We start from the raw sequence: 19246 nt of genomic DNA on the forward strand, positions 1-19246 counted from the left end.
GCTTCTCTTCCCTGTCCCTTCCCCACGGCAGGCAGGATCCAAGCCTGTCCTCCAGCCCATCGCAGTTAGTGGTTTTCCTGGACACTTGCATCTGGCTTTTGACCGATGTCTTCAAAGCAAAAATGTCCTTTTTTTAAACAAACAAACAAACCAACCAACCTCCCCACCTGTTTTGCACGACTCGTTACACAACCTGAATTGCCATTTCTTGTAGTAGCTGAGGATCCCTCTAGTGCTGGGCTCTCATCTCCATGTGTGGAGGAACATCACCCCTGGGCAGGATGAAGAACCTCTGCTTGGGCTCAGCTCCCGAGTGCCAGAGACGGGCTTTGGGGAAACACGGCCCCTCAGCAGAATGTTGCAGTTTGGTGCTGAAAAAACAAGCTCTTCTGAAGGATCTTTCTGCTTTCATGTTCTCTAGCCAGATACACAGGAAGGCAACACCCTTTAAACTCTTCTCCTGAAAAAAAAAAAAAAAAATATATATATATAAAACATATGTGTATAAAATATATATAAGACCCTGGGGATTGAAAAGAGCAAATAAATATTTTAGCAGTGTCCTAAGTTCGGGTTATTGCATGCAGGACAGCCTTTGCACGCTCAGAAGGAGCTCGCTGTCAGAAAGCATCCCTGCGAGGCGGGACGCAGGCGCGTCCTCTGTCCCGCTGAAGTGCTTTTGGAGATGAAAGCCCTCAGCAGTTTGTTACCAATAATATCTTCAATAATTCCAGGGTTCGTGCAGTTGCAATACCTCAGCACAGGTATGAGCCAGAGCTCCACAACCCTTCGTGTCTTACGCAGATTTTTCAGCAGCAGACTGGAAGGTGCATCCTCTGCCTCCCCGATTTCAGTTTTTCACCAATGGGCTGGAAGGTGCACCATCTCCCTCCCCAGTTTCAGTTTCTCATGCTGCTGCCCTCACACCAGTCCCCCAAGAGCAATAAGCGCAGCGACGGCGCGTTGCCGGGGAAGAAAAGTGCTGGAAGAGGAACACCATCAGTTCGGTCGCCCGCCTTGCTGCAAAAGGAACCAAGTCTCGCCTAGGCAAAGCCAAACCCCTTCTAACCAGAGGCAAAAGCACATTGTCTGCTCCGAGTGCCGTGGGAGATGCCGGCGGGTCGGACACCTCGGACGAAGCCGATCTGCGGGCGCGGGCTCACCGTCCCACGGGCGGGTAAAGCCGGGAGTTTTGGGGCTGTGGCGGGACGCTCTGGGGAGCAAAGTCCCCCGGTCCTGCTCGGCAACGTCTGCGGGAGGAGCGGCAGCTGGGTGACACGGCACCGCGGTGTTTACCCAGCGGTGCTCAGGCTGCCGAGATCTCCGCTCGGAGCCCTGGAAGCTCCGTCACTCCGTCTCACCGGCCCCACTCCCCCTGGGTAAACATACGTGGTCCCCACGCCCACGGAGCCGCTGCGATAAGGACACCTTTCCCTGTGACTGTCCCTGCCGGGGTGAAGGTCCACCCGCTCCTCCCTGCCCTGCTCCTGATTTACACACACCAGGAAATCTGGAATACAGCTTTGTTTTTCCTCTCCTTTTTATTTTCTTCTTCCCTCCCGCCCCACTTTTTAAAAAACCCTCCTGTCTGACTCAGAGTCTGTTCCAGGCGCTCGGCAAAGCCGCGGTGTGATGCTGGCGTGATGGGATCCTGCCAGGACGTACTGGATTTCGGTGACCCCCGGCAGCGCTGCTGGAGAGCACAGGGCACCCACACCAGTTATTGACCCTCCTGCTATATCCAGGAAAGGCAGATCTTGCCTTGGAAACTAAAGCAACAGAACCCGCAGCAAACAGCTGTAAGGAGAGCTGTCACACCTGGCTTACACGTGACCACCTTTCCACTCGCCCTTTTTGTAAAAACAGAGTTATCCCTGCTCCAAGCTGTAGCTCCAGGTGGATCACGCCTTTGTGAATAAAACCGGTGACTTGGTTACACTTTCCAGCCGGCCAGGGCTGAGCATCCCATACAAACGGCACCAGGAAAGCAGAGGCAGCTGCACCCCAGAAAACGAGCTCTGCCCGGAGCGCCGGGATCTGGGGAGCAGGGAGGCAGGAGGGCTCCGCGGGCCGGAGGAAGCTCCCAGGAATCCAGGTGCTCTCCGAGCTTCACAGAGGGATTCTGAAGGTCACACAGGGCAACTGAAGTGATGGGGAGCAAACAGGGCCACTGGCCGAGGCGGGGAGGAAGGGGCTGCATTTGGGTGGATAAACTGGAGCAGAGTCTCCTCAGTGCCCTGGAAGCTCCCGCTTCGCCTCTCGTCCTTGTCTTGCGTGTTAATAAACCCAGCCCTGGCCCTTCTGCTCCCGTCCCGACCTCACACCCCATCTGTCCTGCAGAGCCCGACCTTCACCCCAAAAATGCCGCAGGTCATGCACAGCTCAGCTTTATTTCCTCTTTTTAGGTTTAATTTGTTTCGGGTTTTGTTTTGTTTTTCTTCCTTATAGGAAATATTTTAATGCTTTCTAGAGCTTTCACTAACACCTCCTTCCTCCTTTCAGCCCCTGCTAGTGACATCTCTCTGGGGACACAGCAAGCGGCACCGGCAGCGAGGGGCAGAGGAGGAGGGTGGCAGGGGAGGGTGGCAGGAGGGACCCGGCCGCGTTCTGCTGGCTGGCACCGGGCTCGCCACTCCTCGGGCCGAGGGTGAAGGGCAGATTCGGTGCCTCCTCCTCCTCTCCCCGTGCCCGCTGCTCCCTCCCACACGGAAGTCGAGTCCCGCCGGGTTCACACGAGACCCGGGGCCACGGGAGGGAAAGCGCGGCCAGGGACACCCCGGAGCATCGCGCCCCGTCCCGCCCGCGGACCTGCCTGGGGACCCTGGCGACAGGGGACGGCTCCGGCTTCGCCATGCAGGTAGGAAACAGAAACTGCTTTTCAGCACCTGAGCCACCTGCTGCTTGGGGACACGGGACACGCTGAGCTCCGGGCTCTGCTGTTCCTGTGTTTTCAGCCTCTAAAGTACTCAGAAAGTACCACAAAGCTCCCCTTTCCCACGAGCAAGCTCATTCTTACCATGGCAGGGGGTGTCACACGTGTCCCCAGATGCTGACACCAGAGCACCCATCAGAGGAGGAGGGTTCAGACTTTCGCTGCTATAAACGCAGAAGACACCGTGTATAACAGCAGAGGTGACAGCCCCGGGTGTTTCGGGAGCCCCTGAAATAAAGCAAGGGGAGAGGGGGAGCTGTGAGGTTTTGTTTATCTAGTTGGAAAGAAAAAAAATGTGGGTTTCTTTTATTCAGAAAGCCGGGCAAAGGCTCGCAGCCTGGGACAGCTGGTAAGTGTGCAGGCGTGGGCTCTGCCTGCTCAATTAAAGATTGTCACATTTCTTGGGAAACTGAGGCGAGGTGGAAGTGCTCGAAGGGAAGCGTCTGCAAGAAACATCCCTGAGATCTGATCATCTCAGTGTGGGTGACGGGAACCACCCAAACCCTCACCGACCCGGGAGGAGAGAGGAAAACACGGGAGCGGGATCCCAGGCAGGTCCTGTGCCCAGGTTGCTCACAGGGACTGCGCCCCCACCCCAGGGCGCTGCTGCCGCTTCTCTGAAGAGTCCACAGCCTGGCACAGGCAGCGACAAAGGGACAAGGACCTACTGAGACAGCTGGAGAGGGGCCAGGCACGATTCGGGGCATGCAAACCTTTTTAAAACCCTGAAATTACTGCTGCTCGTTGTGCGGGTTACTGCCCCTGCACCTTGGCACAGCGCAGCTCCAGCCCTGCTCCAAACACAGGGCTGAGCAAAGCAGACACCACATCCTCGATAGCAGGGATGAGAGTCCAGGGTTACACGGCTGCCTCGGAGCCCCGCGCCCTTGGTGCCGATCTGGTGCCTGGTGCTGCCAGAGCAAAGAGCCGTAACCGACGCGTCCACGCTCCCCGGGACAAGAGCACCGGTGCGGGAGCAGCGGTGGCGCAGAGCCCTGACACCAGCCACACACAGCCCCAGCCGCGGGCTGGGCTCTCGCACAGCAGCCCAGGCTTAACGCAGCTTTGCCTGGCGGTGAATTAAACCTGCCCAAACGCTGCTCTGCCATCATCACAGGCCTGCAAATGCCCCTCTGCAGCCGAATGCCATTTTTATCTGCTACAGCCCCAGAGGCAGGTACTGGGAATTGTCTCTGCTAATCTGCAAGTAATTTGCAGATTCCTCCTGATTTTTCAGTCCTGCAGAGCGGGTACCCAGCAGTAAATCCCGTTGCTATGGGAACAGAGAGAGCAGCCAGACCCTGCTGCCACAGCATCCCTGGTGCCTGGAGTGCCATGTGAGGAGCATCCCCAACGGTTCTTTGGGTTTAACTGGAAAATTAAAAAGCAACAAGTCCCTCATGGGATTAAACTCAGTGCTTGCTATTTTTGGGGAGCACAGAGAAGCAGGAGCAGGGTCTGGCTGCGTTTGGTGCGAGAGACCAGCGATGTTACAGCCGGGAGCGCTGGTGGAGGGAGGATGCTCGGCTGCAACCCTGAGGGCTCAGCCCCGATGCTCCCCCCACGGCACAGGCAGGGCTGGCAGCACCGCTGGGAACCTGGGGGTGAGAATTCCTGCACCGCAGCCCCCCAGCCCGGCTGCACAGAGCAAGCCCCACGGCTGGAGACGTCCTGTTTGTGACCTACCTCGGCGATCCCACCTTGGTGATCTCATCAGCACCTTTCCCAGGAGGTGGCTGTGCTGCTCAGCACACGGTTGTGCCTCTCGGGACACTTCGCCCCCATGCAGGGGACCGCGTAGGGACAGCAGGGCTGGCGGCCACCTGGGCACACAGCTGTGATGCCAGCAGGTCCCTTCGCCTCGTCCTGAGCTCCGCTGGGGTCAGCACCAGCGGGACAGCCAGGTAGAGGTGCTGACCCCAGCGGCACCTGGAAACCCCCATCCCCAAGGGGCGGCCTCCCCTCCACACAGCAGGGACCGCTGGTAGAGCTGCGGGCTGGTGGCCCCAGCCCACAGCCTGCGCGGGGTGGGCTGAGAGAAGCCAGCCGGGCAGGAACGGGACAGTCCGACCTGCGGAGAGCTGGTGCCAGCCTGGATCTGTGCCGGGGGCAGCATCAGCAACGGGGCAGAGCCCCAGTGGGACCCCCGCTCCCTCCCTGCGCCCAGAGCGGGGCTCTTGGCTGGGGACAGGGACAGCTGCCACCCCAGCTCACTGGGGACACCAGCCCCAGCCAGACACCCAAAGCCTGCTGTGGGTCAGCCCCCCACGGCACCGGCGCTTCAGGGAAGCCAGGGGGAGGCTTTAGGGGAAGCTCCGCAGGAGAGAGGGTCTGCCGGAGCGTTCCAGCCCTTTCCTCATCCCGGTCCCTCCTGCTCCCGTCGCCTCATTCCTCGGTGGAAGTTTGGGATCCAGGTCTTACATCAGGGCACGGTTGCACCACCAGCACCGCTCTGCCCCCGAGATTACAGCTGGAGGAACCCGTCCGCCCGGCCACTGTTCTGGGTCACAACGTCTTTGGTGGCAGCACTGACTGACGATGTCCCCGTCCCCGGCAGCTCCGTCCCGCTTCGGGGCTGTGTCACCGTGCCCTCAGGAGCAGCAGCATAACTGTTTGTGGGGCTGCGCCGTGAGTCACGCCAGAGACCTGCAAAGAACTCCAAAAATGCTGGTTTTGAGGCACCATCCATTCGCCGCCCCACCACAGAGCGTGTCTATTAAACCCGGTGTGCGCACTGGGACCCGAAGCCCCGTGCGTGTGTCCCAGTGTGGGAGGAGGGCTCAGCCCAGCTCCCACCCTCCTCCCTGCACATCCCTCCCAGCTGCGGGGACGTGAAAACTGGGCCACACAGACCTCCATCTTACCTTCCAAAGCAATTCTGTGTGCACGGGCTCCGTCTTTTTTGATGTTCTGCAAGCTGCCGTGCCGACGCTAACACCCGACAGCGTTTGCAGAGGCTTGCCCCGTGCCCCAGCGCAGGAACCTGCTGAAGCGGTCACTGTTTTCTCTTCCGCAGGATGAAATCCTGTTGACTCCATGGAGGGATTTTCCTGTTGAAGACATGGACCCCTTTGCCCCCCCGGTAAGCTTTGCTCCCTGTGCACAGCTCCAAGAGGGTAGTGGGGCAGGACCAGGGCAGCAGCTGCCTCAGTTTCCCCATCCCCACTCCGCTCTCTCCCGGTTCCCCATTACACCACCGCGATGAAGGTCCAAAGCTCAGGGAGGCTGGTGCCGAGAGGGAGAGCTCTCGGTTCACCATCCCCGTTAGTTTCCTGGTGTTTTCTGCGGGCAGGATGAAGAGAAGTGGGATTTTGTCCTGGTGAGTGACATCCACGAGGTGGGCAGTGAGAAGGAGATCAAGAGGAAGAAGTTCCTGGATGAGCTGAGCAAGAAGGGCTTCATCATCAAGGTGAGGGCTGCAGGAGGGACAGGCGGTGGGTACCTGGCTGTCCTGTGGTACCCAGGGGCCACAGCTGGGCTGGGCTTCTGTGTCCCAGGAGATGGGGCAGACCCGAACCACTGAGTGATCCTCCATCAGTGCTGGAGAACAAACCACTTGCTCGGCAGGGGGCCCGCAGGACGCCCCCAGCCCCACAGCTCTGCCCCATCCCCGCTGCCCCTCTGCATCCTTCTCACAGCCCTTCTCTCCCACCCACTAGAAAATTGAGGATGAGAAGCTATTTTACGGCGTCCGTGCCCCAAAACACATCTTCCAGAAGTACCAGTGGCTCCTGGGGAACCCTGACAAACGGCTGCAAACCCTCGATGTCCACCACGCCATACCGGTGACCACCAGGTGGGTCTGCGGGGGCTGCTGGGTTCCAGCATCGCGCACTCCCCTTCCCCGCAGCATCACCTCCCTGCTCAGCGCACGCTCGTGCCAGGCTTTTCCTTTCCCACAGAAAGCCACCGTCACCTGCCGTGGTGGCTTCTCAGTGTCCACAGCAGCTCCCCGCTTCTCCCCCAGATTTCGGTGCACACCGTCTCCCTTCCCTCCCATTTCCCAAGGCCACACCAGTCCACGTCCCCAGGGCAGCCTTTAACCACCCTTTCTCCTTGCTCAGGATACGGCTCGTGAACTTCATCCTGCACAACACGGTGACACCTGACCTCGGTGAGGGAACCGGGACAGCGGGAGCGATGCTTGGCCTGGATCCGCACCGGGGTGCTGTCCCGGGGGGCACGGGCTCCCCCAGCTCCCTCATCACCCCGGGGAGGGACAGGACAGGCACCCCCAGACCCCTCATCACCCCGGGGAGGGACAGGACAGGCACCCCCAGACCCCTCATCACCCCCGGAGGGGGGGCAGGACAGGCACCCCCAGCTCCCTCATCACCCCGGGGAGGGACAGGCACCCCCAGACCCCTCATCACCCCGGGGAGGGACAGGACAGGCACCCCCAGACCCCTCATCACCCCGGGGAGGGACAGGCACCCCCAGACCCCTCATCACCCCGGGGAGGGACAGGCACCCCCAGACCCCTCATCACCCCCGGGGAAGATGCAGAAGCGGGGAGCCAGGGCGCAGCTGAGACAAGTCAATGTGCTGCAGCACCCAGGGGCTGGGAAGTCCGGGCTGCAGGAACCAGCACCAAGCCCTCCTCTCCTTCTCCCCAAACCTGACCTCAGCCCCACTGTCCCATGTCCCCAGAAGGGCTCGTTACCCCCGGGCACCCCAGGGTGCCGTCTCTAAGGACCCAGAGCCCGCCACAACACAGCCCGCGGCACCCGGCAAAGCCACAAAACCGCAGGATTAGAGCTGATCCCTTCTGACTAGCGCGGCCTCTCCCGGGCGGGTTTGCTTTGGCTCTGTCCCCTCCAAGGCTCCGGGAAAGGCTTGGGCTGATCCTGCTGGCGGGAGCACGCGGGGCGAGGGCAAAGCTTCGCTGACCCTCCCCGTTCCGCTCTGCTGCAGAGAAGCTGCACGACCTGATGAAGAAGAACGTCTTCAAGGCAATGTTTCCCCTGCACGAGGTGAGTCTGGGGAAGAAAAGCCACGAGAGGCGGGGGACACCCGTGGGGAACGCGGCTGCATCAGGACCGCTGGGGACAAAGGGACAAAGCTCCCGGTGGGCTCCAGGTCACCCCGGTATTCCTGTGTCTGATCAGCTGCTCTGCTCTCCAGAAAGAAGAGGTGAGGGAGTTCCTGAAGGAGAAGTGGGCTCGCTGGAGGGACATCTTCTGCCAGCAGCCCCTTGAGAAGATCAGGTAACACCAGCAGGTCCCTTCTCAGGAGGTCCCACCCAGAACCCAGAGACCCTCGCGCCCTTCGCCAGGCTCCCGCCTGCTCTGCTAAACCGTTAGTTTGAGCCTGGCTCTTCTCGCAAGAATTGGGCTCTTCTCAAGCCTGCGGAGTTCCAAGCCCAAGGGGTGTCCCTGCAGCACCGAGCTCCATCTGCTCATTTTGCAGCATGAAACAGCCCCCACATCTGCACGGCTTTTAATGAGCCCGTTTTGTTTTCAACCCTGTTCAAAAGGAAGGAGAGAAGGGAACGGAGCATCGGTGCAGCGCGCCCAGCCCGGGGCAGAACTTGGGCATTAAAGGCAACAAGGGGCTCCTACAACCACAGGAAAGCTCAGGAGAAGCGCAGCTTTTATTTTAAAAAAGGGAAGAAAACTAACGCTCTGTGGCCGGGGGAAGGAGGGCAGAAAGCACACGCTGCTTCCTAGAGCTCCGATGGGAGAGGCGATGTTAAACGGAGGTGTGCCCTGCTGCCCTAAGCGTTCATCGCTGTCACAGCCCCGGCAGGGACACCGGGGACTCCCGATGCCTCCCTGGGGCATTTCCAAGGCCAATGCATCACGACTCGGTGCTGTCACGGAAGGATTAAGGGGCTGAGTATGAAATGGCGTGACCCTCCCAACCCCGAGCCAGGCAGACAGCGCAGCTCCTCCTGGAGCCCGGACCCCCCTGGGGTGGGAGGGCACTTTCTGGTGTCCCCTGACAACGTGGCCTCTTCACCGGGCACAGACCACCGCTCCCCTTGCCCCCAGGTGCTATTTTGGCGAGAAGGTGGCCCTGTACTTCGCCTGGCTGGGCTGGTACACCTACCTGCTGGGCATCGCGGCGGTGGCGGGGCTGGTGGTGTTCGTGGCGGGGATCACCGTGTTCAGCTCCAGCCAGGTGAGGTAAGGCAGGGGGACACCCAACACGTCCCATCCACCAGCCCCAGCTGTGCAGGGCTCCGGGGAACCCCGGCTCCCCTTGGCTTCCCTCCGCACCTCTCCCTGCAGCAAGGAGATCTGCGAGGCCAGCGACACCGTCATGTGCCCGCTCTGCGACCAGAAGTGCCCGTTCTGGCTCCTCTCCGACACCTGCACCTACGCCAAGGTAGGCGGCCCCTTCCCAACGGCGATGGGGAGACCCCCAGCTCGGGCTGTCCCCACGCCACGGGGAAGGAAAGCCACCCCAGCAAAGTGGCCACAACGCGCAGCAGCCCTCCAGCAACCTCTGCAATGAGCCAGGTCATGGTCTCCATCCCACCAAGGGAGGGTTTACCACCAACAAGTCCCTGTGTCTGTCCTTCCCTGCACATTGTCCCTCTATGGCACCATCAGCTGTCTCAGGGGGACCAGGGCACAAGAGGACCCCTGAGCACAGAGGCGTCCCCCCGCTCCCCGCACCATCACACTCTTCCTCCATCTTCTCCAGGTCACTCACATGATTGACAACGAAGGGACAGTTCTGTTTGCCATGTTCATGGCCATCTGGGGTAGGTGACAATGTCCGGGTGCCAAGCACACATGGCGCGGAGGAGGGGGCAGGCACTGGGGCTCAGGGGGCGAGGAGGTGGAGGAAGATGGGACACAACACGGTGCCACCATGCAGGGGCTTTCTAATGGGACACAACACGGTGCCACCATGCAGGGGCTTTCTAATGGGACACGACACGGTGCCACCATGCAGGGGCTCTCTCGTCCTCATCTCCACTCCCAGGGCCACCAGCTCCCCCTCCAGACAAGGCAAGGGACACAATCACCCCAGCAGTTTCCTTTGGCTCCCCAAACGCTCCTTACCTGTCCCTCTGGAGAGCTGTTTGTCCTTCCCCACCACAACCTCCTGGAAAGCCCCAGCAGCCCCTCCCCGGGCTTTTCTAGCAGCTGCCCCGGAGTGGTGGCAGCTGTGGAGGGAGGGACCACCAGGTCTGTCATCAACCTGCCCAGGTGACCTGGGCTCTGAGCTGATGGGACCCCAGCACCACGTTAGCTCCACATCTCACCTGGCTTTACCACAGCCCTTTACCACAGCTGCAAACATTGCCGCAGACGTGGGCCAGCCGTGCCAGCTGTGAAAACATGGGCTGAGCAGGTCACAGACGCGGTCCCGCGTGTGACTGTGTGCTGGTTGACATGGGGACAAGCTGAGGAAGGTCAATGCAGATGGGCAGAAGGGGCGGCTGTAAATGGATGTGCGGAGGCGCAGCCGTGCCAGGGTGCACACAGGGTCCCTGTTCCACTTGCAAAGTGCATTTTTCATTAATCCAGAATAACGTGTCTGGCTGGTGCCGTGTACCCGTGCTCACCACAGCAGAACAGCCCTGCTGCTGCTCTGGTTCATGCCAAACCCCCTACAGACACCAGAGCTGGCCTGGATCCCAGTGACACCCCAGCCCCACGTCCCCATCCCCAGGGGGCTGAGCCCCCACTGCTGCACGTCCAGGTCCTCCCGGTCCCTGAGATGCAGAGGAGCTGCCTGGAGCCGTGTCCGGGCTGATCTGCCACCAGCCTGGCTGGTACCGTGACAATCCATCCGCTCTGTGGGTCAGAGGGGTGGCTTTGTCCCCAGAGCCACCCCCCAGCGTCACAGCGCTCCCTGCTCCCCCCACAGCCACCGTGTTCCTGGAGCTGTGGAAGCGGCAGAGAGCCACAGTGGTCACCAACTGGGAACTGTACGGGTGGGACGAGGACGAGGTGAGGATGTCGCCTTCCCCGCTCGGTGCGTCCCTGTGCGGGGCAGGAGGTGACCGGAGCTGCAGAAAACAGGTCACAGGGACCCCCGGCCCAGCTGGGTTCTGCAGACATAAACATCTATAGGGAGACACTTAAACGGCAAAGCAGCAGCTGGCAGTCCTTGGGGGACTGAGCCCTCCGGAGTGCAGCAGATACTGTCACCTCTGCACTGCTGTCACCTCCCTGCATTGCTGTCACCTCTGCACTGCTGTCACCTCCCTGCATTGCTGTCACCTCCCTGCATTGCTATCACCTCTGCGCTGCTGTCACCTCCCTGCAACTGCTGTCACCTCTGCACTGCTGTCACCTCCCTGCATTGCTGTCACCTCTGCGCTGCTGTCACCTCCCTGCATTGCTGTCACCTCCCTGCATTGCTATCACCTCTGCACTGCTGTCACCTCCCTGCATTGCTGTCACCTCCCTGCAACTGCTGTCACCTCTGCGCTGCTGTCACCTCCCTGCAACTGCTGTCACCTCCCTGCATTGCTATCACCTCTGTGCTGCTGTCACCTCCCTGCAACTGCTGTCACCTCTGCACTGCTGTCACCTCCCTGCATTGCTGTCACCTCCCTGCATTGCTATCACCTCTGCGCTGCTGTCACCTCTGCACTGCTGTCACCTCCCTGCATTGCTGTCACCTCCCTGCATTGCTATCACCTCTGCACTGCTGTCACCTCCCTGCAACTGCTGTCACCTCTGCACTGCTGTCACCTCTGCGCTGCTGTCACCTCCCTGCACTGCTGTCACCTCCCTGCATTGCTATCACCTCTGCACTGCTGTCACCTCTGCACTGCTGTCACCTCCCTGCATTGCTATCACCTCTGCACTGCTGTCACCTCTGCACTGCTGTCACCTCCCTGCATTGCTATCACCTCTGCACTGCTGTCACCTCTGCACTGCTGTCACCTCTGCACTGCTGTCACCTCCCTGCATTGCTGTCACCTCTGCACTGCTGTCACCTCTGCACTGCTGTCACCTCCCTGCATTGCTATCACCTCTGCACTGCTGTCACCTCCCTGCAACTGCTGTCACCTCTGCACTGCTGTCACCTCCCTGCATTGCTGTCACCTCCCTGCATTGCTATCACCTCTGCACTGCTGTCACCTCCCTGCAACTGCTGTCACCTCTGCACTGCTGTCACCTCCCTGCATTGCTGTCACCTCCCTGCATTGCTATCACCTCTGCACTGCTGTCACCTCCCTGCAACTGCTGTCACCTCTGCACTGCTGTCACCTCCCTGCATTGCTATCACCTCTGCACTGCTGTCACCTCTGCGCTGCTGTCACCTCTGCACTGCTGTCACCTCCCTGCATTGCTATCACCTCTGCACTGCTGTCACCTCTGCACTGCTGTCACCTCCCTGCATTGCTGTCACCTCTGCACTGCTGTCACCTCTGCGCTGCTGTCACCTCCCTGCACTGCTGTCACCTCCCTGCATTGCTGTCACTTATGCACTGCTGTCACTTCTGCACTGCTGTCACCTCTGCACTGCTGTCACCTCCCTGCATTGCTGTCACCTCTGCGCTGCTGTCACCTCTGCACTGCTGTCACCTCCCTGCATTGCTGTCACCTCCACCTGCCCAAGGGCTTGGCCTCCATCAGGGTGATGGGTTGGGCGTCCATCCCCGTCCTCCTCTGGTGCTGCTCATCCCGCGTGTGCATTACCAACCCCTGGACTTCCACCACCTGGGCACAGCTCGGCTGGATCCTTTCTTTCCCATCTTTTTATTTTGCTGGTTTTTCAGGAGGAGCTGGCTATGGAGCTGATCAATAACCTGCAGCACGAGCCCCGGCAGTACCAGCACTCCTACTTCCGCAGCACCGTTGTGCTCCTGCTGGTGCTGGTGATGGTACGTGCCGGGGTGGCCGTGGGCAGATCTGCTTCGGGGGCACGTGTGCTTCCTGCTCCCCTCCCTGCAGAAGGCTCTGCTCCTGCAGCACAGGGGACGAGCCCTCGACGTCCTCGTTTCTCCTCGTGGGACAATGGAGAGAGTCTAGACGTGTAGTTCAGGTGGAGACATCCACCTCGGGACCCTCTGGTCCCTGACTGGAGAGCGCCGGCTGCAGCCGAGGCCGCGGCCACAGCTCTGCTGAGGGGCCCGGGGCTGGAGGGGCTGCTGCTCCTCGGGTGGGACGGAGCACACGTCCCCATGCCCGGTTCCCACCGCCCTCCTCTGCAGATCGCGGTGCTGATCGGCATCACCCACGCGCTCGTCATCTACCGGGTGGTGGCCATGGCCCTGTTCACCCAGAGCGGCTTGGAGCTGCTCCGCGAGCAGGCCAACACCGTGGCCGTGGTGACCGGGGCCGTGCTGCACTACTTCACCATCGTCATCATGACCAAGGTGCGGAGGGGCACACGGGGCGGCCAGCGGGTCTTGTCCTCGCTTTGCCCCCATCCACCTGTTCTTGTCGCTGTCTCCTGCAGGTCAACAGGCACGTGGCTCTGTTCCTCTGTGACCTGGGTAAGGGAAGCCGGGGGCTGAGCCGAAGGGCAGGGAGGGCTGCAGGAGGGCAGGGAGGGCTCCAGGAGGGCAGGGAGGGCTCCAGGAGGGCTCCAGGAGGGCAGGGAGGGCTCCAGGAGGGCAGGGAGGGCTCCAGGAGGGCTCTAGGAGGATTCTAGGAGGGCAGGGAGAGCTCCAGGAGGGCTCCAGGAGGGCAGGGAGGGCTCCAGGAGGGCTCCAGGAGGGCAGGGAGGGCTCCAGGAGGGCAGGGAGGGCTCCAGGAGGGCTCTAGGAGGATTCTAGGAGGGCAGGGAGAGCTCCAGGAGGGCTCCAGGAGGGCAGGGAGGGCTCCAGGAGGGCTCCAGGAGGGCAGGGAGGGCTCCAGGAGGGCAGGGAGGGCTCCAGGAGGGCTCTAGGAGGATTCTAGGAGGGCAGGGAGAGCTCCAGGAGGGCTCCAGGAGGGCAGGGAGGGCTCCAGGAGGGCTCCAGGAGGGCAGGGAGGGCTCCAGGAGGGCTCTAGGAGGGCAGGGAGGGCTCCAGGAGGGCTCCAGGAAGGCAGGGAGGGCTGCAGGAGGGCAGGGAGGGCTCCAGGAGGGCTCCAGGAGGGCAGGGAGGGCTGCAGGAGGGCAGGGAGGGCTCCAGGAGGGCTCCAGGAGGGCAGGGAGGGCTCCAGAAGGGCTCTAGGAGGGCTCCAGGAGGGCTCTAGGAGGATTCTAGGAGGGCAGGGAGAGCTCCAGGAGGGCTCTAGGAGGGCAGGGAGGGCTCCAGGAGGGTTCTAGGAGGGCAGGGAGAGCTCCAGGAGGGCTCCAGGAGGGCAGGGAGAGCTCCAGGAGGGCTCCAGGAGGGCAGGGACGCCCTTCCGACCTGCGAAGAGCTGCCGGGGCACCGGCGGGGGAGCAGGGCACGGTCCCACCGCTCTGTGACCTGGGTCTCACTCCCTTCTCCAGAGAAGCCACGGACCTTCTCCCAGCGCGAGAACAACTTCACCATGAAGATCTTCACCTTCCAGTTCTTCACAAACTTCTCTTCGCTCATCTACATCGCCTTCTTCCTGGGACGGTGAGCGGTGTGGGGGGGGGACCAGAGGGGAGCCTGGGTTTGGGGGACCATCCCCAACTGTCCCCAGCCCCTCTGCCCCCCCCACCAGGCACAGGGACCCCATGCGGGACCGTGGGGGGGCCGTGACTCCTCCCCACGGGCAGGGTGGCTGTGGGGAAGCCCCCTGCCTGGAGCATGATGCTCTCCATGATGCTCCCCATCCCACAGCCGGGTGCCCACCCAGCGGGGTCAGCACCGCGGCTCAGACCTCGCTGCTGGTGCTTCCGTACGCAGGATCAACGGCCGCCCGGGGAACTACGTGCGCATCGCTGGCAAGTGGAGGCTGGAGGAGGTGAGGGCCGGGCTGGGCAGCTCTCTGGCCCTGCGCCACAGTCCCGCTCTCCCTTCCCTGCTGCCCGGCCAGGCTCGGGCATCCCCAGCTCCCCACTACAGCACCTGCCTCGGCCAAACAGCCCCCGGGCCGGGCTGTCCCGCCGGCAGGACACGACCCCTCTGTCCCTTCGCAGTGCCACCCCAGCGGCTGCATCACCGACCTCTTCATCCAGATGGCCACCATCATGCTGCTCAAGCAGAGCATCAGCAACATCATGGAGTTTCTCGTCCCGTAAGCAGCATCCAGAACAGCTCCGCAGCTCTCGCAGAGGGCGGTCCTGGTCCTTGGGCCAAGATTTCCCCCTGCTCCTCCCTCGGGTCCCCAGGGCTGCCGCTGGCAGCAGGTCAGCCCCACAAACCGCTCCCTCCCCTGCAGCTGGATACGCTACAAGCTGCGCAAGAGGTGGCAGCGTCCCAAGAAGAGGAGGAGGATGCTGGGAGAGGAGGAAGAGCCCGAGGACCCCTGCAAAAGGCAGTGGAGGAGCAACTATGACCTCAATGAGGTCAACATCTTCAGCTTGTTTGATGAGTTCTTGGAGATGGGTACGTAGGGCAGCGGGAGGTGAGGAGCGATGCAAAGTCCCTCTGACACAAGCCACAAAGCAGGACCAACCCAGACAGCGGTGGGGACCCTCGGGTACGTCCCCTCTGCGATGGCTTCACGCCAGCACCCGGCATTCCCCCCGCAGTGATCCAGTACAGCTTCACCACCATCTTCGTGGCTGCCTTCCCCCTGGCCCCGCTGCTGGCCTTCTGCAACAACCTCTTCGAGATCCGCCTGGACGCCATCAAGATGATGCGGCTGTGCCGGCGCATGGTGCCCAGGAAGGCCAACGACATTGGTGAGATGGGGCGCGAGGAGAACCCGCTGCTCGTGCGGGTGGTGCCGACATTGTGCCCTGTCCCGAGCCGGGGGGTTCGCAGCTGCCGAGGGCTCACGGGCCGTTCCTCCTGCAGGGATCTGGCTGCAGGTCCTGGAGGCCATTGGCATCCTGGCTGTCATCGGGAACGGGCTGGTGATCGCCATCACCTCTGACTTCATCCCACTGCAGGTCTACAAGTACACGTACAGCCCCTGCGTGCTGGGCAACAGCACCGGCCTGGAGTGAGTGCTGCCCGTCCTCAGTCCATGTCCCTGCCTGCCATGGCGCTGCCGTGTCCCTGCCGCGTCCCTGCCATGTGTCTGCTCTGTCCCTGCTGTGTCCCTCCTGTGTCCCTGCTCTGTCCCTGCCGTGCCCTTGCCGTGCCCCTGCCGTGTCCCTGCCGTACCCCTGCCCTGTCCCTGCCGTGCCCTTGCCGTGCCCCTGCTCTGTCCCTGCCATGTCCCTGCTCTGTCCCTGCCGTGTCCCTGCTCTGTCCCTGCCGTGTCCCTGCCGTGCCCCGGTGTCACGGGCACAGGAACACGAGGCAGCCTGAGGGGTCCCCCACAGTGGGGTGGGGGGAAAAGGGAGCAGGGGAGGGTTTTCCAGTTGTCGCCGTCTCCAGCATCCCCACCAGCCTCCTACTCACATCATCCCCGTGGTGGGCAGACTGGTACCCCAGACTGGGAAGAGCCCCGCAGCCATCAGGGGCTGTCGAGTCCCCGAGGAGACAGGAGAGCTGTGGCTCTCGGATGGGACACGGCACAGCCCCAGCGTGGCCACGAGCCAGGACCAGACACGATTTCCCCCCCGCAGCTGCTCCACCGGCTACATCAACCACAGCCTCTCCGTCTTCCGCGTCCAGGACTTCGAGCCCCACACGAACGTTTCCAAAACACTGCCGGGCTTTGTCAGCGGTGAGATCAAGGAGTGCAGGTACCAGCAGCATCCCCCTCCCTGAGCCCCTCACCCTCACACCAGCCTGAGCCCATGGGCTGCCCTGGGACCCCCGAGAGAGCCGGGCAGGGGACCCCCCCGGCGCAGCCCCTGGCACCGGGGACCCCCGCGGCACAGCCCCTGGCACCGGGGACCCCCCCGGCGCAGCCCCTGGCACCGGGGACCCCGGGCTGGCACCGATGGGGCTGTGCCGCAGGTACCGGGACTACAGGAACGCCGACGACTACAGCTACACCGCCCAGTTCTGGCACATCTTCGCAGCCCGGCTCGCCTTCCTCATCCTCTTCGAGGTGAGCAGGGGTCGGGGCCGTGGCGGGGACGGCGGCAGGGGACACGGCTGGGTCCGTGTCGCTCGCACCGGGCGGGTTAACACCCCGGGCAGGTCTCAGCACCGCGGCTGCTCTGCTGTCCGCAGCACGTGGCTCTGTGCGTCAAACTGATCGCAGCCTGGTACGTCCCCGACGTCCCCCAGTCCGTGAAGAACACGTTTCTGGACAGAAAACACAAGAACTTGCGTAAGGAGCTGAGGTGGGTGATGCCCTGCGGTGCCTGTCAGGGCAGCTTCTCCCCCAGCCTCTGCTACCTGGGACCTACAGCCGAAAACGCTCTTTATAAGATGAGCTGCGTTACCCATACGTGAGGATCCGTCCCCCCGCGCCTGTGGTCTCACTCACCAGCCTGGTGCTGGGCTTGTTGGTGCTCTGGGGCAGTGAAACGGGTCCCACCGGGGGCAATTCAGCCCTAGAGCTCCCCAGAGGAAGGGGCTGCTGGGCTTTGGCATTTCCTTTGGAAAAAAGGAAAGCTCCAAGTTAAAACAAGGAGCAATTTTGCCCAAATTTCCCATTTGAACTTCATTTAAAAAAACCCCTAAACTTAAATATTTCAGCTAGAAACAGACCAAATGTAGCTGAGAGCCATAGGCTGGGCTGCCTTGGTGCTGCTGTCCTGCCTGGACTGAGCCTGGCTCTGCCGGGCTCAGCCTGGCTCCGCTGGGTTCAGCCTGGCTCTGCCGGGCTCAGCCTGGCTCCGCCGGGCTCAGCCTGGCTCCGCTGGGTTCAGCCTGGCTCTGCCGGGCTCAGCCTGGCTCCGCTGGGTTCAGCCTGGCTCTGCCGGGCTCAGCCTGGCTCTGCTGGGCTCAGCCTGGCTCAGCCTGGCTCTGCTGGGCTCAGCCTGGCCCCGCAGGGCTCAGCCTGGCTCCGCTGGGCTCAGCCTGGCTCTGCAGGGCTCAGCCTGGCTCCGTAGGGCTCAGCCTGGCTCCGCCGGGCTCAGCCTGGCTCTGCTGGGCTCAGCCTGGCTCAGCCTGGCTCTGCTGGGCTCAGCCTGGCTCCGTAGGGCTCAGCCTGGCTCCGCTGGGCTCAGCCTGGCTCTGCAGGGCTCAGCCTGGCTCCGTAGGGCTCAGCCTGGCTCCGCTGGGCTCAGCCTGGCTCTGCAGGGCTCAGCCTGGCTCCGTAGGGCTCAGCCTGGCTCCGCTGGGCTCAGCCTGGCTCCGCAGGGCTCAGCCTGGCTTCACAGGGCTCAGCCTGGCTCTGCTGGGCTCAGCCTGGCTCCGCTGGGCTCAGCCTGGCTCTGCAGGGCTCAGCCTGGCTCCGTAGGGCTCAGCCTGGCTCCGCAGGGCTCAGCCTGGCTTCACAGGGCTCAGCCTGGCTCCGCTGGGCTCAGCCTGGCTCCGCCGGGCTCAGCCTGGCCCTCGTCACCGGCACCTGTCCCAACTGCCACCCCAAAACCCAGGCGGGAGCAGGGGTGAGGGGCTCAGGAACCGCTGCCATGGCTCAGCTCCCCGGCTCGAAAACGGAGGTTTCCCACAAACAGGGGTTTCCCACAATCAGCCTGTAATTCTTTCTCTGTCGATTTTTGGCACAACGCCCCATTCTTGGAATGCCCCTCCACTCCTCCCCGTTGCCCCCGATTCAGCCAGTCCCCCGACGCTGTCCTCTCCTCTCCTCTCCTCTCCCTCCCAGCATGATGGAGTACTCCACCGAGGTGTAGCCGCCGCTCCGCAAGGACAGCGACAACCGCGGGGGAGCCACCGCGGCGCTGCCACCGAGACGGGCCCCGTGTCCCGGCTGTGACCGGCCTTGGACTTTCGCTGGGGAGCGAGGAGGTGACGGTGGCTCCGCGGGAGCAGGACATTTCTGACGGGGGTGTGAGGAGGAGGAGCGAGGCTGCGGCGATCGCGGCTGGTGCCAGCCCAGCACGCCAAGTCACGGGGAAGCTTTGGCACAAGCCGCGGTGCTGCACAATGACAGTGACACTGGCGGCAGGAGATGCCCTGGTGCCCTCACCAATTGTGGCCTCAACGTGCAATTTGGCATCCCAGGAAAAGCCAGTTCCCTCCTTACAGGGCCCCCCACCAGCTCTTTTATTGCACTTTGGCCTGTTTTTCCTTTGCCTTTGGTGACCCCCCTGCTCTTGCACCGCCAAAACTCGAGTCCTTCCTCCTTCACCGGCGCCAGCAGAGTTCTCTCAGCACACCTACCGCGTGGCTGCGGCTCCAACCTGCTGATTTCACGGAAAAAATGCGGTTGTTAGCCCGACTGTGTTAGCTGCAGGCTCGGCCAAGCCTCTGTCTCTGCCCTGAGCACCCAAAACTTGCGCCTGGCTCAGCCAAACGGCAAACAAACGTAACACCCGCACGGACACGAGCGGCCGATCTCCAGCCGCACTCGCACGGGG

General features: G+C 62.2%; 1 protein-coding gene across 1 annotated transcript; it reads left to right on the forward strand.

The window, feature by feature from the left end:
- Nucleotides 1–1110: 1110 nt before the first annotated feature.
- Nucleotides 1111–18607, forward strand: ANO9 (anoctamin 9). Its single transcript, XM_065636914.1, has 26 exons — nucleotides 1111–1379; nucleotides 2713–2857; nucleotides 3711–3900; nucleotides 5878–6014; nucleotides 6225–6341; nucleotides 6592–6728; nucleotides 6997–7046; nucleotides 7847–7905; nucleotides 8057–8139; nucleotides 8926–9060; nucleotides 9166–9262; nucleotides 9584–9644; nucleotides 10760–10842; nucleotides 12627–12731; nucleotides 13062–13226; nucleotides 13310–13346; nucleotides 14273–14384; nucleotides 14658–14715; nucleotides 14891–14988; nucleotides 15133–15299; nucleotides 15446–15598; nucleotides 15714–15861; nucleotides 16433–16552; nucleotides 16770–16863; nucleotides 16989–17101; nucleotides 18532–18607. The coding sequence occupies exons 1-26, from the start codon at nucleotides 1111–1113 to the stop codon at nucleotides 18557–18559; spliced, it is 2961 nt and encodes a 986-aa protein (XP_065492986.1). The 3' UTR covers nucleotides 18560–18607.
- The last annotated feature ends 639 nt before the right edge of the window (nucleotides 18608–19246 follow it).

Source organism: Caloenas nicobarica, chromosome 5, assembly GCF_036013445.1.
Source record: "Caloenas nicobarica isolate bCalNic1 chromosome 5, bCalNic1.hap1, whole genome shotgun sequence".
In the NCBI taxonomy this organism is placed as follows: Eukaryota; Metazoa; Chordata; class Aves; order Columbiformes; family Columbidae; genus Caloenas; species Caloenas nicobarica.

Bases quoted from the DNA above. Each gene is read 5' to 3' on its own strand.
- ANO9 (XM_065636914.1), top strand. From the start codon at position 1,111: ATGCCGGCGGGTCGGACACCTCGGACGAAGCCGATCTGCGGGCGCGGG. The intron at 13,347-14,272 runs GTAAGGGAAGCC...TCCCTTCTCCAG, and splicing joins TCTGTTCCTCTGTGACCTGG to AGAAGCCACGGACCTTCTCC. The intron at 16,553-16,769 runs GTACCAGCAGCA...GCTGTGCCGCAG, and splicing joins GGTGAGATCAAGGAGTGCAG to GTACCGGGACTACAGGAACG.